This window comes from Leuresthes tenuis, unplaced genomic scaffold, assembly GCF_036924035.1.
Source record: "Leuresthes tenuis unplaced genomic scaffold, fLeuTen1.0.hap1 SCAF_10, whole genome shotgun sequence".
In the NCBI taxonomy this organism is placed as follows: domain Eukaryota; kingdom Metazoa; phylum Chordata; class Actinopteri; order Atheriniformes; family Atherinopsidae; genus Leuresthes; species Leuresthes tenuis.
In genome coordinates, this window is record NW_027325364.1 from 36,939,308 (window position 1) to 36,957,810 (window position 18,503).

At 40.6% G+C, this 18,503-nt stretch overlaps 1 protein-coding gene across 2 annotated transcripts in view; it reads left to right on the forward strand.

The window, feature by feature from the left end:
- Positions 1-18,503, forward strand: part of adcy3a (adenylate cyclase 3a) — a 118,884-nt gene that overhangs the window by 43,077 nt on the left and 57,304 nt on the right. For both annotated transcript variants that reach the window (XM_072395036.1, XM_072395037.1), the window contains exons 6-7: positions 1,661-1,788; positions 2,949-3,107. In XM_072395036.1, the coding sequence (XP_072251137.1) occupies positions 1,661-1,788; positions 2,949-3,107 (287 nt within the window). The remainder of the gene's footprint in view (positions 1-1,660; positions 1,789-2,948; positions 3,108-18,503) is intronic.

Sequence of the window (18,503 nt, forward strand, 5' to 3'; positions counted from 1 at the left end):
GACGAGATTGCACGTCTGAAAAATAGTTCTCTACAAATGCTTAATACTACAAATGAGTTTGTGAAAAATATTATATTTAATGAATTATGTAAAAAAAATAAAAAATGTTATCAAAAATATTGGTAGGGACAACTCTGTCTTTCCCAAACTTTAGTTGTGACTTGTCCCTAAGGTCCCTATGCAAACTTTTCCGTCGTACAGGTCCCTAGCTGCCCCCTCTGTGTCCTGAGCCACTGGCTTATTCAGCTTATTCGGATATTCAATTTAGCCGTGGCTCGTTTGCAAACCTTGTACAGATTGTTATCTACCGAAGCGGCTGCTTCGGTTGATATAGGGGTCTGTATTGCGTGGGGAAGGTAGAGTCCTCCTCTCTGTCCTCCATGTCACCCAATTAGAGGATGTCAGAACTGATCTCATCATCTGCATCGTCGTCTTCTTCTCGCCAGAAGACACCTTCGAACAGTGGGGGTATGGGCTTAACCTTCTCCATCATGTCCGCCCAGGCCCTCGGGGCTTGCTGTTGATGGGTAGCATGGCTCCCCTGAGCGGTATCTGACGCACTAGAGAGCCACTCTCAATCTCCTCTCCAGGATCTTCACCGGCATGGTGGAGCAATGTGCACAAACCTGCGGGTCTGCTAGCGCCGCGTGAGTGTGCTTAGCTCCCATGCACACAATACACATAGGGTGGGGGTCGCTGCCCGAAATCGTTGCTCCACATAATGTGGGGCAATGGAGGGAAGAGCCCTTCCCTTTATTCCAGCCAGCTCCTTTGATGGAGGCTGCGCGGACTGACATGCCAACTGGTGGAGAAATGTGGTACTAGGGGTGAGCCTAGTTAGAAATTTATTTTTTTTAATGGGGTATGTTGTCGGTGTGAGCTTAACTATAGCCTGTCGTGTAGAGAATAGTCCACCGCTATGCATTAACTATGCTTCGGTGGCTAACAAGGTAATGTTAGCACCTAGCTGAGCTTGAGTGAACGTAGCCCAAAGCTAGCACAGGACACCCGGTAGGTGAGCACCTGGTGACCAGTCGGGAAGTTTGCCACAACAGGGTCGCAATCCCACTGTAAGTAATTGTCAGCACAGTTCAGAGTCTGTTGGTGCTGCGCTAGGCAACGTTTCCCTTAATGGGACGTCTGATAGCAGTTAAGCTAGCAACCAACTTGACAACCAGGTAGCACTAAGGGAGCTCTCATAACTCCTCTGAGGAAGAAAGCGAGAAAGGCCCGGACGGGGCGGGCCTTCCCCACACGTCGACCTGTCTGTCAGAGACAGACGTTGCGTCATTGGAGCTTCCATAATAGTCTCGCCAGAAGCGATTCCCATTGTGAAACACAGAGCGAAGTTAGAAAAAGAACTGCTTTAAACTGAAACAGTTAAAAAAAATGCAGTTAAAGCTAATGAATTGTTTAATGAGCATTTTGTAGGTTTATTTTTATGTTGTGGTGTGTCTTTGCAAACCATATATGGAGCAGAGCAAAAAACAGGATCAGTCAACTGCACTGTCAGCCTACTGCAGAACAGGTTTATGATATTTAATGGTTCCCTATATCTTTTGTATTATATAGTTGCTTGAAATACAGAAAAAATGCATTTTAGCCTAATCTTCATGTATTCTTGGGTACATTTGTGTTTCAACCACATTTATATTTTTAGAAGTATCACCAGTTGAGGATCAAGATCCTGGGAGACTGTTACTACTGCATCTGTGGGCTTCCGGACTACAGGGAGGACCATGCTGCCAGTTCCATCATGATGGGCCTCGCCATGGTGGAGGCTATTTCGTGAGTTTACACATGAGATTATCGGGGGTAGCCTATTTTCTGTTTATATTATGCTTGCCCAAGTGTATACATAAAAAAAAATCATTCAAAATGAAAAGTTAGAAAATGTATAATTAAATATTGGTGGACCAAGGTATCATACTGTTATTTACCTTATAACAACCTACTGTTGTTCTACATAAAGTGAGGAAGAGCTAGTCACATAAACCCTAGGTTAAAATGAGCTTATGCACAAAGGTGTAAAACAGGATCAAACAATGTGGGAGGAAATTTTAGGCTTGTGATTTGGTTTTCACAAATCTACAAGAAAACTCTCATAATCCTTAGTCCTACATAACTGAAAGGTTGCGCCTGGTACAGAGGTGCTCATGATATATCAAAGCAAAAATAAGTCCTCAAACAGCAATTTGAAATTTACTTGCATTATCTCATTTAACTATATCATTTTAGAGCCACTGACTTTTGGCCATCTTGTTTTTCTTGAGGAGAAGGGGGCAAAAACTGCATGCAAGGAAAATGTGGACTTGTGGAGGACTATTTGTTTGAGATTTGGTAGAAAGTATGCAAGAAACAAAGCACATGCCTAAAGTTCCCACTTACGCTGTCTGATCCCGTATTCCATCCCTCATGCTTGTCCGTAAGCCAGTTTTAACTTTGGTTACATAACTGGACCCATAACCCTTTCTCACTCAAAGAGAACATCTAAAGACTGGCATGTCTTAATACCCTGTACTTAAGAGTGCCAGCTGCACTTAGATGTGATGCAATGGGTTGGTCACTTTGTCCAGAGTGAAATTGATCTCTCTCATAGATTCCTGCTAATTTTCTGTGGACCACAGCTAAGTGAGTTGAAGACTGTTTAAGAATGATAGATAATTAAGCTTAAATTGATGCAGTTGTGATTCAATATTTTGGTCAAAATCCATACATATATTCACAAATGGATCTTTTTTTAGTTCTGGTATTTCTTAATGCTTTACATGAGCTGTCTTATAGTTGGTAACTAAATGTTAGTGTATAAATGGGTCTAAATGTTTTTGTGGCGTCATGGTATTTATAGTTTTAAAATGGGACTAAGTGGTGGATTTGTGGGCTCTCTTTCATAGAGTTACTTCCTGTAGCATTTTATTAATTGTGCTTGCTTTGTGAACCAATCGCAGGTATGTCAGAGAGAAAACCGAGACTGATGTAGACATGAGAGTTGGCGTGCATAGTGGTACAGTACTGGGAGGAGTGCTGGGCCAGAAACGCTGGCAGTACGATGTTTGGTCCACAGATGTCACTGTAGCCAACAAAATGGAAGCTGGAGGCATTCCAGGGTAAGAACAAGTTCATGGAGGACATCTTCTTTGGTCAAATATTAATAAATATTGCTTCTTAAATTAAATTATGCATGTGCAGCTTATATCTTATATAGATGGGTTTGTGGGATCTGCAGTACAAAGATCATTTTTATCATTAGCAGTTACTCACTTCACTTTTAAGCGCTTTTCACACAATAACTGTTACTTATTAACCCAAAAAAGATAGCCTTCTTAAGCTGCCACTGTCCCCCTTTGATACACACACAAGACACATGCAGCTCTTAGTTTGACTGGTATATTTTGCAGTGCCAGCTCTCCTGGACATTTACAGATCAACATCCCACCTGTGCTTGCTTACATGACACCGGTTCACAACAAAGGCTCATCAGGCTATATAAACTCATCCATATACTTGTGTTTACTTTTGTCAGGACTTAAAAGATAGTCATATCCTTTAGTATGGCATATGTTTTCTAAAATTTATTTATTTGATATTGACTAAAAAGGCATTCCATAGTATTATGCAGAAAGTGCATTTCCTCAGCTGTACTCTTCCATTGAAACAGTGCAGATACATTTGATCTAGTCACAAGAGGCTTGTACAAGTAAATCACTCAGTACTCACCCAGTATATTTGAAATATATATATATATATATATATATATATATATTTCAACCTACCATTGTGTTACTGGGTATTTAAAACAAAGAGGTTCTTATTTGGTTTCAGAGAGGGTAATCTAAAACTAAATTAGTTGTAAAAAAAAAAAAAAAAGCATGTTGATGCACAAACGTGAGCACACCATCAGATGATCCATGCCTCGTGATTTGTATATGTAAGGATAGAAATAGAAATAGGATTTTGCTAAATAAGTCCTATTAATGGAGGACCGACTAGTGGTGTCACGAGTGGCAAAAAGTAGACCCAAATGCAAGACTACTGGAGTAGGAGGTGACTTTCACAGGTTGTTAATATTAAACTTGCTAACAGAAAGAAACAGGGAACAAAGGACTAGTTGATAAGGAAATTGTAACTGAGAGCAATGATAAACAACCCATACATACATGGAACGTGGAATGGTTCGACAAGGAGAAACTGAAACCTAGAAGTAAATATACTGAGGGAGAAAATCACAAATGAACAGCAGGTCAGACAGTCATTAATAAAAACAAGGTGTGAAACAGAAGAAGAAGTAAGACTCAACTGAATAATTATGTAGGGAACTCTACAAAATTAAAGGAAGTAACCAAAGACCACCAAGGAAATCCAAAACACAAGAAAACACAGAGCATAGGAAAATTCAAAACACCCATGGATCATGACAAGTGATAGTTTTTTAAGAGTGACGTGTGCCTCGAAAAGCACTAAGAATGGAGAACTAAAAAAAATAACTAATTGCAGTAGTTAAAGAAATATTGAATGAAAGCCTCAAGTACTAATAAATCCAAATGAGACTGGAAATAACAAAGGTATATGTACCTCAGTGTGTCAAGTCCAAAGTGAAACATGTGGGAGAGAATTTTCAAGTCAGTTACGTAGCCAAAAATATATATAGCTGGCACAAGAGGCACCAAAAATATATATATAGATACAGATACACGTAGCGTGATGTGATAAGATATAAGGATTTATCCAAGAGTTCTCACTATCTGAATAAGCCTTATTTAATCTCGTTTTTGGGCACCACCTTCAATCGAAGGAAAAAGACAGAATCTTACATTCTGGTATGTTAAATCAATAATCAATTATTAATTACTAAATTCCAGTCTCATATAGTCGCTACTCGTGAATTCTCGTTTTGTTGGACTCACACATATGTAAAGAACACATACACAAAAGCCGGTTGATTTTATATATGTATAAATGAACCATTTATTAAAATTACCAAAGACATGAACCTTAAGACAACAGGAAAAATGTTTTGAATATGAATGATTATATAAGAAACACTTAGTGAATTGAAAAGAACTAAAGGGAGGGGATGGATGGATACCGGAATCATTCAAATAGTCGAGCTTTGTTACTATTTGAATTTAAAAGGTAACAACTTGGGTTAATTTCTCATTTTAACAGTGAATTCTCTCGACACCCACCGCGTACCGTCTGAAATGTAAGAACAGGGTGAGGTTAGCTCCGAACCACAGGTAATCGCCAGCAGGTCCAACTGGGTCACTCTCGGTTCCGCGTCTCACAGCCTTTGTTTTGGGTCACTTTTGGGGATTTTAATTAAAGTAGCCTGGACCGGTCACTCTCCTGCACCGGAGGGCTTCTGGTAGCTTTTGTTAGCTCGGAAGACGAACAGGTGGTGTGTAGGAATTCACTGCAAATAATGACAAAATTGTCCAAGGGTCGAATTGGTTTTGGTTGCTGACCAACTCTGATGAGGTGAACTTAAATTCACAAAAGATTGACAAAAAGGTTGACAAGCTTAAAGCTGGCTCTCTTGGTGAGCAAAATAGGTGAGGAAGCATGCAGCAGGTTGAGAACATGCGACGTAAACAGGAGACAGGATGATGACGGACCAACGAAAAACACAAAGTTTGTCTTTCTACTACATTCTTCTTTTTCTGTCTTTGTTCAGACCTTTTTATCTTCCATCTCATCTTCCTCTCCTGTCATTTTCAAACACTCTCCGCCAGACTCTCATTCCATCATTTCAGAACTCTCTGTTCTTCATGATTCAATATGTTCAATTCTCTACCATCTTCTCTCTTCTACTCTGACTTTCTTCTGACTTTTCCTCGCGGTTTCCGGAGTTTGATTCGCGGAGGTGGGGCATGAAATAGGCTTACGCTACACTTTCAGCCAATGGTATGTCTGAACCTGGGCGTATTTTGTAAGACCCTGCAACGAGGGTGCCTCAAAGCAGCTCGACTCCTGCATTGCTCCGTCTCATAAACATTTGTTCAGAGGATTCTAAAACACCATAACTTGTTAAGATATAAAGGTTAAAGATATAGCATAAACTTATGTAAAGATATCAAGACATCAAAAACAACATAACATAACATAACAATTATTATGAGTCTCAAAATTCAGATGGATATCTGTAAAGTTATGACGTATGAATGACGAATGTTATTTTCCTGTTTTAAACATGGAATACAAGAAGAAACAATGTGGCAATGTGGCTCCATAAGCTGATTAGTCATTTTCCAAAATAATGACTTCTTCCGTGTCCATGAAAAAGGTATTAAAATGCAGCTTGTGATATCACTGTGAACATGAAAGAACTTGTACAAAGATATAAAGCACATTTAATACAGTTTCAAGATTCAGCTAAAAAGTGATTCTGGGTGAGATCCTTTTGAGAGGTCCATGCTGCAACTGTCTCTGGCTGGGATCAGAGTCAGGGCAAACTGTCACCATTGTTTACTTTGACCCAGATAGGGTCAGAAGTGTCCTGTTCTGGTTTTCCCCAATACTCTCCTGAGAGGGTCCGTTGTTTGTTCAGCTTAGTTAGCACTAAGCTATTAATGCATTTACCCAAATTTATGGCACAAAATGCTTTCATAGACCAAAGGTTGGTGTAAATTTCTCTTCTTTGATGTCAAAATCCCCCATCTGGTATTTCCACACTGACCATCCCCACAAAAGAATGTTGGAGTCATTTATAGTCTTAAGTTTGTATTAAAGTCCACACTTGAGTTTGCTACAGTCACATGGGGTACAAGCAGTTCTGAGTGTCATCCACTTTCCATCACTCATCAGAACTCACCAGAACCCCAGTAGAAATCTACATTAGCCCTATAAAATGACAAGTAAGAGAAAAGTTATCATGGGTTATGTTTTGTGTAGTGTTATTAGTTAGTAATGATTATTTCATTATGTTAAAAAAATAAAAATCTAATTATTACTAAAATGTGTTAATTACCATCTATACAAAGTCGTGTTTATGGTAGTTAATAAAATGGCATTTTCCCTAAGTTGTCATATGCACAGTTAAATAAAAATATTTTCAGCCTGGATTTAAACATTGTCAGAGTTGAGGCCTGTCTCACATCTTCTGGAAGACTGTTCCAGATTTTAGGAGTATAAAACTGAAACGCAGCCTCACCTTGTTTAGTCCTGACTCTGAGCACCAGCAGGAGACCCCTCCCTGAGGGTCTCAGAGTCCGAGTTGGTTCATATGGTCAGACATGTACTTTGGCGCTAAACTTTGAAGAGATTGTTACACAAGCAAAGCTATTTTAAAGTCTATTCTCTGAGCAACAGGAAGCCAGTGCGGAGACCTGAGCACTGGACTGATATGGTTATATTTCCTGGTTCTAGTCATGACTCGAGCAGCAGCATTCTGGATGTACTGCAGCTGTCTTACAGCTCGTTTAGAGAGTCCAGTGAGCAGGCCGTTACAGTAGTCTAACATGCTGGAGACAAACGCATGGATTAGCCTGTCTGAGTTTCAATTCAATTCAGTTTTATTTATATAGCGCCAAATTACAACAAATGTCACCTCAAGGCAATTAAATAATATAGTCCAATTCAAGCCATTTGGAATTCAATTCACTGTAATCATAATCCAATGAAATCCAATTAAATAATTTCAAAGTAATCCAATTTATTCATGTAGAGCCAATTCAAGAACAATATCCTAGCTAAGGAAACCAACAGATTGCACCGAAACTTGTCTTCAGTCCAATACCATCGACTGTGGAAAGGAATGACTCCCTTTTAACAGGAAGAAACCTCTGGTAGAAACAGGGTGGCATTATGCCTCAACCAGCTGGGGTTTGAGAAGACAGAAAAGAGGGAAAAAACACACCATAATACCATTCGAATGATACCTGTTGGAACAGGGAAACACAAGTTAATGACCACAATAATGTCACATGTACATAATATCATGAGAAATTAAACAGGGGGAAAAGAGAGCAAAGTGAGGAAAGGTGTGACAGATGAGGTCCCCCAGCAGTCTAAGCCTATAGCAGCTTAACTATGGGATGTTTCAGGATCACCTGAGCCATCCCTAACTATAAGCTTTATCAAAAAGGAAAGTTTTAAGCCTAATCTTAAAAGTGGAAAGGGTGTCTGCTTCCCGGACATTTACTGGCAGCTTATTCCACAAGAGAGGGGCCTGATAACTGAAGGCTCTGCCTCCCATTCTACTTTTAGAAACTCTGGGAGCAACAAGTAAACCTGGAGTTTGGGAGCGAAGTGGAGGAAATCCCATCTAGAGTAACAATATAACTAGACAATTTCTCCCTGAACCGCTCAGGTCCAAAGAGAACAACTTCAGTTTTGTCTGAATTTAGAAGCAGACAGTTCTGAATCATCCAGGTCTTTATATCTTTAAGACAGGCTTGTAGTCTGACCAACCTGTAGGTTTCATCTGGTTTCATAGATGAGTACAGCTGAGTATCATCAGCATAACAATGGAAATTTATGCCATGCTGTCTAATAATGTTCCCTAATGGAAGCATGTATAAAGTAAAAATAATTGGTCCAAGCACAGAACCCTGAGGAACTCCATGACTTACTCTAGTGTGTGAGGAAGATTCTTCATTTACAAGAACAAACTGGAATCTATCAGATAAATATGACTTAAACCAGCCTAATGCAATTCCTTTAATCCCAATAACATGTTCAAGTCTCTGTAACAGAATGCTGTGATCGATCGTATCAAATGCAGCACTGAGCTATCAGAGGCTAAGAGGAGATCATTGGTAATCTTCACCAGTGCTGTTGTGCTATTGTGCTATGATGCACTGTGAATCCTGACTGAAACTCCTCAAATAGATTATTATTACAACAAAGACAGATTGATCAAATCCAATACGGAAGTGTCAGTTAAGGGGAAAACCTCCTTGAACAGTCTGGTTGGGATTGGGTCTAACATACAAGTTGATGGTTTAGAAGAGACTATTGCTGTTGTTAGCTCAGAGAGATCAACTGAGCAGAAGCTGTCTAAATACAAATCAGGTTCTAAAGATTCTTCTAAAGCTGCTCTACTTGGTGATACATCAGTGATAATAGAGGGAAGGATTCCATCAATCTTCTCTCTGATAGAAACAATTTTATTGATAAAGAATCTAAAGAAAGTCTGGTTTAGACACTTTCTTTGATTTTGTTTTTTAGATGGTAAAAATCTGTTGATTTTATTGATTCAATGTGGCTGTTAAAGTTACGGTCTGAGTTCAATATTACCCCTAGATTTCTAACTTGATTATTAGGTTTTAGGAAGAGAGTCTCAAGGTGACTGATAACACTTTCTCTTTGTTTCTGTGGGCCACAGACAATGATTTCAGTTTTGTCTGAGTTTAGCTTGAGAAAATTATTTTGCATCCACACACTGATCTGTCTGATACAGTGACACAATGAATCGACAGGCCCATGTTCTCCTGCCGTCAGTGACACATAGATCAGAGTGTCATCTGCATAGTTGTGATAGGACACATTATAGCTGCATATTAGCTGGCCTAATGGAAGCATGTATAGATTGAACAATAGGGGTCCCACAACCCCTGGGGAACCCCACAGGTCATAGCCATTTGATCTGAGACACCGTTACCAATTTCAACAAAATACTTCCTGTCCTTGAGATAGGACTTGAACCATTTTAAAGCACTACCAGAGATTCCCACCCAGTCTTCTAACCTCTGTAATAAGATCGCATGGTAAACTGTGTCAAAGGCAGCACTCAGATACTGATGTACTGTGGATATTCCTAGGCTTGTCCAAAAGAGCTAACCAGGGTATGACCTACTGGAAGGGATGTGTGTTGAGACTCAACAATTCAATTTCAATTCAATTTTATTTATATAGCGCCAGATTACAACAATTGTCATCTCAAGGCACTTAAGTAATATAGTCCAATTCAAGCCAATTGGAATTCAATTCATTGTAATCATAATCCAATTAATTCATATAGAGCCAATTCAAAAATTTAATATCCTAGCTAAGGAAACCAACAGATTGCACCGAAATGTGTCTTCAGTCCAATCTCCCGTCCTGAGCCTGAGGGACTGTGGAAAGGAACGACTCCCTTTAACAGGAAGAAACCTCTGGCAGAACCAGAACCAGGAAGAAACCTCTGGCAGAACCAGACTCAGGAAGGGTGGCCATCCGCCTCGACCAGCTGGGGTTTGAGAAGACAGAAAAGAGGGAAAAGAGGGGGGAAAAACACCATAACGCCATTCAAAGGATATCTGTTGGAACAGGGAAACATAGGTTAATAATCACAATAATGTCACATGTACATAAAATCAATTTTGAAATTAAACAGGGGGAAAAAGAGCAAAGTGAGGAAAGGTGTGACAGATGAGGTCCCCCAGCAGTCTAAGCCTATAGCAGCTTAACTATGGGATGTTTCAGGATTACCTGAGCCATCCCTAACTATAAGCTTTATCGAAAAGAAAAGTTTTAAGCCTAATCTTAAAAGTGGAAAGGGTGTCTGCTTCCCGGACATTTACTGGCAGCTTATTCCACAAGAGAGGGGCCTGATAACTGAAGGCTCTGCCTCCCATTCTACTTTTAGAAACTCTGGGAACAACAAGTAAACCTGCAGTTTGGGAGCGAAGTGCTCTGTTAGGAAAATATCTTACAATGAGATCTTTAAGAAATGATGGAGCTCGGTCATTAAGAGCTTTATATGTGAGGAGAAGAATCTTAAATTCTATTCTGAATTTAACAGGGAGCCAATGAAGAGAAGCTAAAACTGGAGAAACATGATCTCTCCTGTTAGTTGTCATCAGAACTCTGGCTGCAGCATTTTGGATCAGCTGGAGGCTTTTCAGAGAATATGTGGGACAGCCCAATAATAAAGAATTACAGTAGTCCAATCTTGAAGTAACAAATGCATGAACTAGTTTCTCTGCATCACCCTGAGACAGGATGTTCCTGATTTTAGCAATATTACGAAGGTGAAAGAAGGCAGTCCTAGAAACCAGTTTTATATGTGCGTCAAATGATAAATTCTGGTCAAAAATAACTCAAAGGTTCCTCACTGTAGAACTAGAAGCCAAGGAAATACCATCTAGAGTAACTAGAGTAACTAGAGAGCTGATATCTATGTAAGGTTAAAAGCTAACTCAAACAGACAGACCATGTCATTCTTCTTACTTGCCAAGTGTTTGTTTATTGGAAAATAAGATGGATTATTTATAACTACAAGCACACATGCAGCACAAAGTTAGCGATCAGTGCGGTTTTTTTTTGACTGAAACAACCGTAGTAATCCCTCTGGATGTGCTGACAGTTCTGTACAGACAGGAAAGCATAGAACTCCACTGAGACCCAAGATGGTGGATAATGTGTGTACATCAATAATGATGCAGTAATAGGGGTGCAGTAAGAGTGACATTATTACCATTTGAGGTGCTCCTACCAGTCATGGAAGGCCCTATGGTAGCTACAGTGCCATCACCTAGCTAGAGCCTATTTATCTAGGCAATTTTAATATGGGATCTTGAGAATTCACTTTTGAAATCTTAACTATCCACTTCTCCATGGGTATCATCCCAGAATCCCATGGGGTAAATCTTATCTATGTACGGCACCCTGTTGCCAGGAGGATATTAGGCTTTTAGTCATCAGATTCTACCTTCTCAACGGAGGACATTCTGGTTAGATTAAGGATGTCCTAAAAGTGCTCCTTCTACTACTCGACAACATCCCCAGTTTGAGTCAGCAGTTCTCCACCCAAAACACGCACAACCTGGGATAGGCTTTCCCTTTCGCACCCACCCAGTGGTTTGCCAGAACATCCTTGAGGCTAACTGAAAGTCCTTCTCCACGGCCTTGCCAAATTCCTCCCATAACCAGTTTTTAGCTTCCGCAACTACCAACGCTGCAGCCATTTTGGCCACTTGGTATCTGGTGCTTCAGGCAACACCCAGAAAAACAAGGCACGGAAGCCTCCTTTAGCTTGCTGGCTTCTCTCACCACCAGTGGGTCCTGTGGGTGCCATCATGATAGACACCAACCTTCTGACCATTAGGTGGAGGTGATCCATTGAAAGCTGTGCCTTTCTCTTCACCAAGACACATGGCCATAGATCTGATAATACAACTGTAGAAATAGATTATTGACCTTTGGCCTAAGGTGGCCTGGTACCAAGTATACTTATGAACTACCCTATGCTCACTGTATGTGTTGGACATAGACATTTCATGACTCACAAGAGTCGTAATTTTCATGTCTGGATAATCTTGGTGCATATGCAGTCAGAGCATAGTCAAGGAGGTGAGCCCTCACTCACTTATGAGAACTCCAGCACAGAGGCACTGAGCGGTGGACTTGTGAGTATCCCTACACTCACCCAACGCCACTCCAGTATGGGTTTCATCCAGGTCATAGAACAATGGACTAGGTTGTCAACCCACCGGGATACCAGCATCGCTATTGCAGACTAAAAGGTCCCTGTATAATCAAAGCAAGAGCTATGTCCGCTTTCTTGGCACAAAGTCAAGCATGTTTACAGTGCATATTGCACTCTGCCAGGGCTGACTCTTGTCACAAATCCTGTTTGTTGTGTTCATGTACATGATCAAAAATTGAGGAGAGGAGGGTGTCTGTATTGGAACCTTAGGGTTGCATCTTTGTTCTTTGCTGAGGATGTAGTTATCTTGGCTTCTTCAAGCAATGACCTTCAGTAGGGCTGAACGATTAATTGCATTTAAAATCCCGATGTGAAAAACTTCTAATTGCATACGATGCGATCTAAGTCATGTGACTTTCAACATGCCAAGGGCCAAAAAAAAAAGAAGAAAAAATAATCTGACCAGACGAAGATGGCCTCAAGCACAACCATGACAGCAGCCGACACTAAAGAAACTTTTGTGTCTAAGAGGAGTAATACTTCAGTTATGTGGAATTATTGTGGTTTTAAAACAGAGGACATGTGGTCAAGTTGTACAGCGGAGCCCTATCAGAGTCTAACCGTGCATTTTATTGATGAAGACTCACACCTAAAAACTGCCTTCAAACTAGCTATTTTCCAGACGACCACTCAGAGGAAAACATTGCAGCTCCCCCGAGAGAGGGACTCGCCAGCTGGGATCTCCACGAAGAAAATCACGTCTCCATAACAACAGACAATGTGTCAAATATGATCACTGCAGCAAGGATTAATGAATGGACCAGACCGCAGTGTTTCACTCACAGATTACATCTACCCATTGGTAAATTACGGTTTTCTGTGTGTGTGCGTGTGTGTAAGAGAAAGAGATTGAGTAATTGTAGTCTTTGTCATGAATTCATCATTTTTGTATTTTATTTAATTTATTTTTTTTTATTCAAGTAAAGTATCAAGAGCAATAGGACTGTGCAGGAAGCTGGTGGGTCACTTATCCCACAGCTGGAAGAAGAAGGCAGCACTGACTGAGGCTCAGAGGGAGCTCAACATTCCTGAACACACCCTTATAACCGAGTGTCCAACAAGATGGGGGTCCAAAGAAATGATGACTGCCAGATTGCTGGAAAAGATTAAAGCAATATCCCAGGTGCTGTCAGGAGACCGATATACATGCTGCCTCATCCCAATCTGGCAGGACATCGACGTCTTAGAATATATTCACAAGGCCCTGCATCCTCTCCTGGAATTTAATGATGCTCCTTCTGGAGAGGATTATGTGATCTCTTACCTCAAGCTAGTTCTTCATCTTCTGGCCACATGAGTTCTGGCTGAAGATGTTGAGGACACTGATCTAACAAAGTCGATTAAAAGTAAGATGCTGGTATACCTCAGTGACAAATACAGTGACTCTACTAGCAAGGAGCTTTTGGATGTTGCATCATTCCTGGACCCAGGGTTCAAAACAAAGTACATCAGTGCAGACGACATTCCTGTCATTAAGACCCGACAGGGTAAACAATAATAATTTTCTTCAATATGATACTTTTAAAGACTTATCAACGTCTACATATTGCAGTAGAAAAACGAACTGTTTTCCATCTGGTAGGAGAAGAGGTCTGGCACCGAAACTGTTCAGAAGCTTGAAAGTACACAGCCTATTGTGGAAAAGGTGAAGAGATCCCTTGGCAGCTTTTTTATGACCAGCTTTCCTTCTCCTGCTTCACCTGTGCAACTTGAAGATGCCACAGAGGCAGAGTTAAACAGTTACCTGATAACAGCTGCCATCAGTGGAGAAGACAATCCCTTAGTCTGATGGAAGTTGCACAAGATTAACTTTCCACAACTGTGCAAGATGACCTGCAAGTATCTTTGTATACCTGCCACGAACACCCCCTCAGAGCGTGTTTTCGGTACCGGAGGGAATATATTGACTTGTACTCACTCATCCTTAAAACCAGCAAAAGTTGATATGCTGGTTTTTCTTGCAAAAAATATGTGAGCTGCTAAGAAGCACACATTTGGATCTTTATGGCTAGCAGAGCTAAACTCAATGTGCACATTAATCTGTGTGGTTAGTTGTAGTTACTGAGTGGGTGTTATGAAGATTATATAACTGTATAACTGTTAAAATAGTATTATTGTTTTAGGAGTAATTGAAAGTATTGTTGGCATGTTTATCATGTTTATATTCTGCTTAGAACTTTGATGAGCCTGCATATTTTCAAAGTGGCAGGTGGGTTTTTTTTGTCTTATTGTTCTGCACCTTATTTGTGGGATTTTTTTTAATTAATAAATATTTTTGCTAATATAGCATTTCCTTATGTTATTACATTCTTAACAAAACCAAGTTAAACCATACAAAGTTGTCTATACTAATAAAATCCCATTAATTTAAATTGATGCTTCATCTAATTTTATCAAATGGTGTAAGGCACTGCTGTTTGTTTATTCTACGTAAGATCGTCTACTATAACAGAAAGATATAATCCCTATATTTGTTGAAAAATACAAAAGACTAGAAACTTAAACAAGTTTTTATTAAATCACAATATTTGTTTAAGAAATTGAAATTAGATTATTTTTCCATATCGTTCAGCCCTAACCTTCAGTGTGCTGTGGAGCAACTGGGATGAAAACCAGCCTAACATATTCATCGAACAGCAGCTAATAGGGAAGCTGTCTCTGCTCAGTCAGAAAACCTCACTTGTTTTTTTAACTGGGTTTCAGAAATACAACAGACTGTTTGTCTTAGCAGTTAAATATTACGCATCATCAAACTGAGCATGTGGCCCCTCAAGGCGGTGTTCTCAGTCCAGTGCTCTTAACTCTGCTGACAAATGACAATACTGCTAATTCCAGCACAAACCAGCTCATCAAGTTTGCTGATGATACAACAGTAGTTGAACTTGTCAATAAGGATGACAAAACAACTTACAGAGCAGATGTGGAACATTTCACGATTTGGTGTCGGGACAATAGTCTGTCTGTAGAAGGTTAGCAACATAAAGTATCTGGGCTTCGTCTTCACTTAAGATCTCGCTTGATCTCAGATTAAGAAGACTGAGCAAAGGATGCACTTCCCTTAAGAGGCTGAAGAAAGTTATAATTGCTTTGGCTTCTCAGTTGTATTTATTTATTCTTAATAAATATAGCATGTATTTTCTCGTAATGTTCTTCATAGTTCATCTCTAGACTGTTTTATATTTCCAACTCAGTTACTGGTTGCTGATTCTAATTTAAAACCATCAACCAACTAATGACATGATTTTAATTTTTATTTAAATCAACAACCAATTAATGACCCTGAATGATTTTTAATACCATCTTTCCACTGGATTGTTCTTGACTTTGTTTCTTTCAGGCTCTAAGCCCATAGAGGGCACAGGAACTGCGAATGCGAAACAAGTGTTAACGGTTGGACAAAGTGGGTGTGGGTTTATCAGTAAATACTAAGGAGCTCTTGTCCCACTTTTTAAAAATCATTTAAAAAAACACCGTTGTTGTAGAGGGGTGAAACTTAGAGAACAGATTCCTTAAAATCATGACAAACATTTAAAAATTGACAAACATGAAAATTGAGAAGTTTATATTGCCAAAACAGCTGAGCGGATCTGTATCAGATTTGGTTTACATGTCATTAGAATGTCATGAGACAATTCATAAATGTTGTTAGAGACTGGACAAAGTGGCCATGGCTTATAAACAAAAAACAAAAGTTGTATCTGTCACGCTTTGAAATATTATTAAAAACCACCCGTTTGTCCTAGGGGGCGGACATTTTCAGAGCACATTCCTTTAATTCATGTCACACATTTGAGCTCCAGCTTTGATTCTCCAGTTTTGAGTACTTAATCCTAATTTATTTCCAAAATATACAAATTTGGCAAACAAATATATCTCCCTGCATCATCACTTATTTCCTATTAAAGTGATCAGATTTCTTCTCTAAACAGTCCTTGTAAATCACATTGGACAATGTTTCAACCCACAGCAATATTTGATATTTTTATACTGAATAATACATATTTTAACATTTTTTATTTAATGAAATATTCATCTGGGATCCATCAACAATCCCTATCATCTGTAAATATTTTTTGCAGTTTTTAGACCATATGATTTATGTAAATTATTTAATTACTTTGATATAATCCATATAGATGCAAAATATTTTCTATTTTGTGAAAGATTCAACCGAAGCTCAACAAACTTTCTCACAGTAAGCCAGAGATGGTCACTATCATAGAAGATATTTTGGAACTTTTCATACAATGGTATAATTGTGATTTTTCACATTTTAAAGCCCCTGTCAGACACAGAGACGAAAACACAAATTCTTTCATCATTTGTACATTGTGAGGACTGAGGACCTATTGAGATAACAGTACTAATTTTCTACCGTATGTAAAACTAGATAGGTAGCCTAAATCGAAAAACGTCTTGGAAAGATATTTGCACTGTAACTTAGTTACACTAACTCTTAGTTTATTTTGGTTCCATGTCACTTCACCAACTCTCCTGTCATTTCAGATCCTGCCTTTCTTCCCTGCCATGCTATCAACTCATTTCTCTCACCTGGTTTTCCCCGCCCATCTCCTCCTCTCCTGCAGTCCATTTGCTCATTAGTTCCTCAGTGTATATATATACACACCAGTCCATTTTCACTTGAACCCTGCTAGATTGTCTTGTGTTATACTATGCCAAGCTCTCCAGCATTTCCAGTTTGCCAAGTTTAGTCCAAGTTTGCCTTTCTTGGACTACGGATACCTGCCTGCCCCTTGTCGGATTAGTTTGCTTATTCTGATCTCCTGGTTTTGACACTGCCTGTTTTTTTGGAACAAGTAAACTGATTTTCCCTTGCAACTCACCTGCCTTGTTGTCATGCTTTTGGGTTCTCCTTTGCCAGCACCAGGAACAGCTGTGCACAGCTGGCTCAGGAACTTGCGTTTACCTCATGCAGGAAAATTTCCCCATCAGCCAAAGGTGGCAGTCATATTTCAAACAAAAGAAATGCCTTAAAATCATGAGTTTGTCTTAAAGAGATGAAACTTTCAGCTCATATACCTGTCAGGGTCGGGTGGTGAAGGTAGGACCCAGATGCAGCTCTTACAATACAAAAAGTTTTATTCCAAAAAACAAACACAAAACAGGGAGCAAGGCAAAAACATAAAGCGTGGCAGAACCGGCTTCAAAAATACTTAAACTGTGAATTAACAAAAAACAAGACGGAAAACAAAACAAGACTATGGAATAAATAACTTGACAAAGACTGAGGCAGGAACCCAGACTTAGCTTTCAGTGACGGTGGCATGAAGGGTTAGAGAGGAATCTGCGATGAGTGAAAGGAAACCAGGAGACTAAATGCTGTGGCGGGAGTGATTAGTGAATGACGTGCAGCTGATGACAATGAAACAGGTGATGTGAGTGAAGCTGATGGCAGGGGAGAAACATGACAAGAACCTGAAAACATAACAAATGACCAGACGCCCAGACTTCCGGGGACCTGAGCCCCAGCGCCGGAGGCCGTCTGGCGGACGGCCAGATCTCCGGCGACCCAGCCGCCCCTCCAGGGCAGCGAGGCAAGGTCCGCCGTGAACCAGCCTGGGCCCCTACCGGTGAAGAGCGGTGGTGAATCCAGGATGGCGTGAGCTCGCCCGAGCTTCCATGGGTGTGGGCGAGGACAACGAGGAGCCCACCTGGGCTTCTATAGTCGCGGGTGAGGACCACGATGAGCCCACCTGGGCTGCCATGAGCGACGGCGAGGATGACAGTGCGCCCACCCGACCCAACCCCGGCGATGCCCGTAGCCCCCTCCTCAAGGAATGGCTCCCAGACGTTCCTAAATTGGGGTGGGCGGTTGGGACTCTGACCGCCGGAGCAGGCTTGGTCACGGTCGCAGGAACTATGGTCGTGGGCTGGGGATGGACCTCGGCGGCAGTAGGCGGCTGCGGCAGGACGACCTCGGCGGAGACCGGCAGAGACATGGAACCCGGCTGGAGGGCCGGCAGAGACGTGGAAGACCGGCTGCAAGAAGGCCGGCAGAATCTTGGCGGAGTCAGCGGGCTGTGGAGGCGGCAACACAGGAGACCGAGCTGGGGAGGCAAAAGGAGAGGTGAGG